Source organism: Nematolebias whitei, chromosome 4, assembly GCF_014905685.2.
Source record: "Nematolebias whitei isolate Nwh7 chromosome 4, NemWhi1, whole genome shotgun sequence".
Lineage (NCBI taxonomy): Eukaryota > Metazoa > Chordata > Actinopteri > Cyprinodontiformes > Rivulidae > Nematolebias > Nematolebias whitei.
This window is the reverse complement of record NC_056501.1, coordinates 4,222,955-4,228,836: the sequence shown is the minus strand read 5'-3', so window position 1 is coordinate 4,228,836 and position 5,882 is coordinate 4,222,955. Positions and strand designations below refer to the sequence as shown.

The 5,882-nt window shown below is 40.9% G+C and overlaps 1 protein-coding gene across 1 annotated transcript in view; it reads right to left on the bottom strand.

The window, feature by feature from the left end:
* tapt1a (transmembrane anterior posterior transformation 1a) overlaps positions 1 to 5,882 on the bottom strand; it is a 26,228-nt gene that overhangs the window by 2,868 nt on the left and 17,478 nt on the right. The window contains exons 8-14 of the mRNA XM_037675593.1: positions 5,644 to 5,713; positions 4,896 to 4,976; positions 3,643 to 3,752; positions 3,506 to 3,565; positions 3,347 to 3,415; positions 3,201 to 3,277; positions 954 to 1,123 (exon numbers count right to left, since the gene is read on the bottom strand). Coding sequence (XP_037531521.1) covers positions 954 to 1,123; positions 3,201 to 3,277; positions 3,347 to 3,415; positions 3,506 to 3,565; positions 3,643 to 3,752; positions 4,896 to 4,976; positions 5,644 to 5,713 — 637 coding nt within the window. The remainder of the gene's footprint in view (positions 1 to 953; positions 1,124 to 3,200; positions 3,278 to 3,346; positions 3,416 to 3,505; positions 3,566 to 3,642; positions 3,753 to 4,895; positions 4,977 to 5,643; positions 5,714 to 5,882) is intronic.

The following is a 5,882-nucleotide window of genomic DNA, read 5'->3' as shown; positions in this document are numbered from 1 at the left end:
CTCTGGACATGTCCAAACCACTGTCCCTCCTCTGGACATGTCCAAACCATCTCAGTGTGTCCTCTCTAACTTTATCTCCCAGTTGTTCAACCTGTGCTGTACCTCTGATGATCTCATTCCTGATCTTCTCCATCCTTATCACTCCTAAGAAGAACCTCAACATCTTCATTTCTGACACTTCCAGTTCTGTCTCCTGTCTTTTTGCCCATGTCTCTGTTTCCAGACCATACAACATAGCTGGTCTCACCACTGTCTTGTAAACTTTTCCTTTGACCTTTGCTGACACCCTTTTGTCACAAATCACTCCTGAAACTTTTCTCCATCACTCCATCCTGCCTGGACTCTCTTCTTCACCTCTTTACCACACTCCCCATTTTCCTGGACAGTGGACCCCAAGTCCTTGAAGTCTTGCACCTTTGTGACCTCTGCTCCTTGTAGCCTCACTGTTCCACCTCCTCCCTCTCATTCACACACATGGACTCTGTCTTACTACGGCTGACTTTCATTCCTCATCTTTCAAGTGAATACCTCCACCTCTCCAAGTTCTCTTCCACCTGTTCCCTGCTCTCACCACAGATCACAATGTCATCTGCAAACATCATAGTCCACGAGGATTCTTGCCTGACCTCATCTGTTAGTCGGTCCATCACCAGAGCAAACAAGAAGGGGCTCAGAGCTGATCCTTGATGCACTCCCACCTCCACCTTGAAGCTATCTGTCACTCCTACAGCACATCTCACCACTGTCCTGCTGTCCTCATACATGTCCTGCTGTCCTCATACATGTCCTGCTGTCCTCATACATGTCCTGCTGTCCTCATACATGTCCTGCTGTCCTCATACATGTCCTGTTCCAGTCTGACATGCTTCTCCGCCATTTCAGATTTCCTCATTCAACACCGCATCATTGTTACTGTAAAACTGAAGCTGTTTTACTGGTAGTTGTGGTTTTACCTGAAGGTTTAGCACATGTGCCTGCATCAGCTTTGTTGGGAGTTTTTGCAGAGGATGATGGAGCATTTGAGGACTTCTCAAACAGTTTGTCCTCCATGTTGGCTCTCTTGACGTAAATGCACGACTTCCCCAGCAGCACAATACTGTTCAACACTTTAAGTGTTACCAGCCTACAGGGGTAAGGACAGTAGTAAACATATATTTATATTTTTTACTTGGCGAGCAATAAATTGTATTTATAACTAAAACAGCAGAAACGCTAACTTGGATAAAAATGTCATGAAGTGATACTGCAATATTACTTTTATTAAAAGGTACTAAAGATAAATCAGGAAATTTCAAAGGATTCTTCTGAACCATATCAAACAGTAACATTTGAAAGTGTACACTCCAGTCGTTTTCCAGAAATAATCTGAAATGTGGGGCCATACTCGATGTAAACAAAACACTCGACTGACTCTGCCAGCGGCTCGAGTCACATGACTGACCTGCAGTGGGCTGGCTGTAGTCTGCAAGTAAACAAATATGGCCACTAACTTCAGTGTCTGACCGATTTTCAGCGACTTCGGCTGCATCCAGTCACATTTTTGCTCACTAATTTTTCATTTACAAAATATTAACCAACGACATGAGAAAAATACTGTGCAGATAATTTTTTACATTATGATTTTGATGTTTCTGGTCTTTATTATTTTACATGATTACTTTTAATTTGTTCCACCGATGATCACTAATCGATGTTTAGCATTTTGCCTTGCACCTATTGGAGTTGTTTGAAGCATCATGTCTTTAACCACAGAATAGAAGTATAGAGGTTTTATTTTAAATTGGTGTGTGCGTGTGTGTGTGTGTGTGTGTGTGTGTGTGTGGGGGGGGTAATCCAGATCACAACTGAATGTGCTTTTAAGTTTAATTGAAACAATCGAAAAAAAAAAATGCTTGAACTTAAAAAGCCTCAGTGAATCTCTGGTTTAGCTGTTTCAGACTTGGATATCACAAAGTTTCATGCTGTGCTTAATTTGTAAACCAAACAATGCCAGAACGCAAAAAGAGAGGGGTGGGGGGTGTCCTCCTCCAGAAAATTTAGAATAAAGTAGATGTCATTTCCTGCCTTCTGGTGTATTTTAATGGGCTGTTAAACATCATCGTTTGCCTACACAAGTAAACACTGGATTCAAAATTTTAGAGAGGAACAAGAAGCAGCCTGACCAACAGCTCTCCTTGTGTGAATATTGCACACACAGCTTTTCTCAAGCATTAAAAAAAAAAAAAAAGAAATTGCTCCGCCCCAGAGATTTTTTTAAGAGTAGAAGCGGAAACGCTTATTGGAGAGCGCAGCTCTGATGTGATATTAGGAAGTTCATAAATGGCTATTGTGTTCAAAATGAGTGTTGCTGTATTTATTTTCAGATTACATGTCCAATACAGGTTTTATTTGTTCAAGGCAGTCAAATTGGTTCATAAGTTTATTATTAGTAAGCCTGAGAGTTACCAGATCTAAGCAAACAGTTACTGGAACACACCCTGTCAAAATAAGAGCGTTCCCGGATCATGTTCTGGCAAGATCCGGCTCAAATTGGGTCCTGGTTTTAGGACATTCAGATTAAAAAGGGCTGCAGCTGTTAAGAATCCTTGGATCTCCTGTTCTGAATCACCATTTAGGTCCCATCACTTGCACAAAAATATAGATGTGAATGGTTCTTTAGTGTTTGGGGCGACTGTCAGTGATGAGTGGGAGACGGACACTTCTGGGTCTGTGGAGCACTGCTCGCTGCGACAGGACGTTTGTCAGCTGAATCTCTGCTAAGGCACAGCAGCATGTTGAGGCCTGAGACATTTTTAAATCAGAAAAAAGGGAAGGGAATTCTTCAGTGGTACGAGCCCAGTGGGATCCAGCAACACCGACAGAGTGAAGCCATCAGCAGTAAACAGGGGTGATGTGAAGACCGTGCTGACGCTTGTGGAAGTGTGTGAATCTGTTTATGAGGCTGCCTGCAGGTGGTAACGCTTCTGATCAGGCTCAGAAAGCATGTTTTTATCCAGAACAGAACTAAAAATACATTAAAACATTTGTCTTCCTGTTACTGAAACTGGTGTTTAAACTTACTTTCACAGCAATACTAAAAAAAATAAAAAATAAAATAAGAATGCTTTCAGTAGAGTACGTGAGGTTTAAGAGCTCACTCAGTTTTGATGTTTAGTCAGTAAAACAACACTGAATAAAGTGATGAAAGGCTGAAGGCTTACCCGAGGTAGAAAAGGAACACACATGTGTATGATAGTGCTCCCTGCAGCTTCACTGAACTCATCACCACACGGATAAGCTGAAGAACAAAAGAAGACTCTTTAATTATCCTTCTGCATTTACTTCCTGAAGTGCAACAGTTTCTTACCAGAACAGCCAACGGCAGCGGGATGAAGCCCATCCTCCAGGCCACAGAGTCACTGTAGTCCGTGTAGGCCTACACAGTGACACAACAGAAGTCTTTAGCTGCATAGATTTATGTTTTAAAATAACTGAGGAGGAAACAAAATACCAGAGAGCGCCTTACATTTTTTTGTCGACTGCTGACGAGATCGAAGGCCAGACTGGCTCTGTACTCACTGTAAACCTGGAAGACAGTCAGTATTACACACGCTGGAAAAGCCACTGAACATATTCCGTAATGAACTAACGAATGGTTCTTACGTCTGCGGTGATGTCATTAAACTTTGTGATGAAGGCGTGTTTAATGATGTCCACAATAACTTCAGAGATGACGACCATAAAAACATCAGGTATCAACACCAGCAGGTGGTCTGAGGGACAAAGACACAGTCTGGGTTCAGTGTGAAGATCTTTACAACTCGCTACAAGCAAAGACATTTCTCTGCCAATGTTGGACTTTCTGCTCGTCACACTTCAATACAAGGTATTGTAGAGAATCAGTGTCCATGTAATGAAATGTCAGACAAGTATTAAAAATGTCCACCACAAAGCTCCAGACTGATGAAAAAACAGAAACATTTGATCGTTAGAGGCTGAAGCAGACGACCGTGTTTTCCAGCGTATAAGTCGCTCTGTAGTTTAAGTCACACCAGTCAAAAAAAGCACAGTGAAGATGCAAACACATGTTGCTTCGGCGTATAAGTCGCATTTATTATGCGTCACTGTCGACCCGTCATGTTCATTATACATTTATTTAATGGTCAAAACAGCTTCATTTCGCCTGGGTGGCGCAGCACCATCCATGCATCCATCACAGCCGGAGTCGCTAGCTCTCCAGCGTTCCTCCGCCTGCACCAGCTGAGTGAAGCGAGTGTGCACGGGAGGACTTGCTGTTGCAGTTCTTTGACATTTAAAGTGTCAGTCAAAAATTATGTTATGAATATGGGGAAAAAAAAACGTATACAAGTGGCTCCAGCGTATAAGTTGCAGGACTGATGAATCTCTGCAAAAAAAAGGCAACTTATACACCAGAAAATACGGTATTAATGCAAACGCCAGCGTTTCCAAGTGACGGATAGATGTTGTGATTTTCATTGTGTTTGGTAAAAGAAGGCTCCATTTCTGCTGTAATACATCAACGCACAGACTTCAGCTGACAGGCGCCGTTTGTCATCGAGCCACAGAAAGAGCTGAGTGTTTCCACAGAGCTGTCAAACAGCAACGCCCGGCTCTTGTTCCTGACTCTACTGTCTTGTTGACTGAGGCTTGCTGGAAACAAAACCTCCCCGAGGTGCTTCAGTGGGTCAGTAGAGCCAGAACAGGAAAAGAGCTGCTCAGCGTTCCTGTCTGAATTTCTGCCATGGCAAGCTCTGACCTCAGAGACCGAGGCCTCACATTACTGCGTTCTTTAAACAAATTTTGTTTTTGTAAAAATGGTCCAGACACAAATGCTCGTGTTAAATGTAGTCTTAAATGTTACTGAAGCTGTGGCTCACAAGGACGAAGATTGTTACCTAGATTCCATGAGAACTGCTCCATGTTCCTGAGACAAACGATGAGGAGGAGAACATAGCTGGTGAACCGTTCTTTAATATCTGCAGGATTAAATAAATTAGCTCAGTCTGTAGAAACATCTTGCTTTTTCCATCTTAGTGTAAACAGTGTTTTTAGTTTTATTTTGCTGAAGGATGAGAGATTATAAAACTAATACTTTAATCTGTGTTGTTTAAATGCCACATTTCCTTCAATCTCTTCAAAGCAAACAATATGTCAATCAACACAGACATCAATTAAATACAACAGAACAGTAAAACATGGCAGCGGATTAAGATTATTATTATTATTATTATTGGTGTTCTGACTCATGACTGAGATTTAAGAAGTCGTTTGAAACTTCCATTGAATTTAATGTTTTCAATGTTCGTATCTTTCAGACAATTCCTTCAAATAAAACCGAAGACTAATTAGGACTTTTGGTTTCTTGTTACAGTTCGGTAACAAACAGGAAAGTGACCATCCAAAAACAGTTGAATGATCTAATAAAGTGTAAAAAAGTAAATAAAAGGATTTAAAGAACTTAAAGTTTGTTGATGTTTGTCTTCAGTCAGATCACTAATGGATCATGAAACGTTGGTTGTGTTCTTTTCAGAAGATTCATTATTTGTTTAAAGATAAATCACGTTCATTTAGATTTTACAACAGAGGTAAATAAAAAAATAAAATAAAATAACTGTGATTTTGATATGGTATTAAGCATCTTACCACTGTTGGACATTTGGAATAAATTGTTCTTCTCAAATTTCTTGAACACGCTGCCTTTGATCTCCACAAACTGTATGATTGAAAAATAAAGATTCAGTTTTTAAAATTATGATGTGAATTCTATAAAACAACATTTTGATGCAGCTTCTAATGTGCAAATACTTTGTCATTTGTGATGTTTCAGAACGCGCAGCTCGCTCTGCGTCAGAACGCGCGGCTCGCTCTGCGTCAGAACCCGC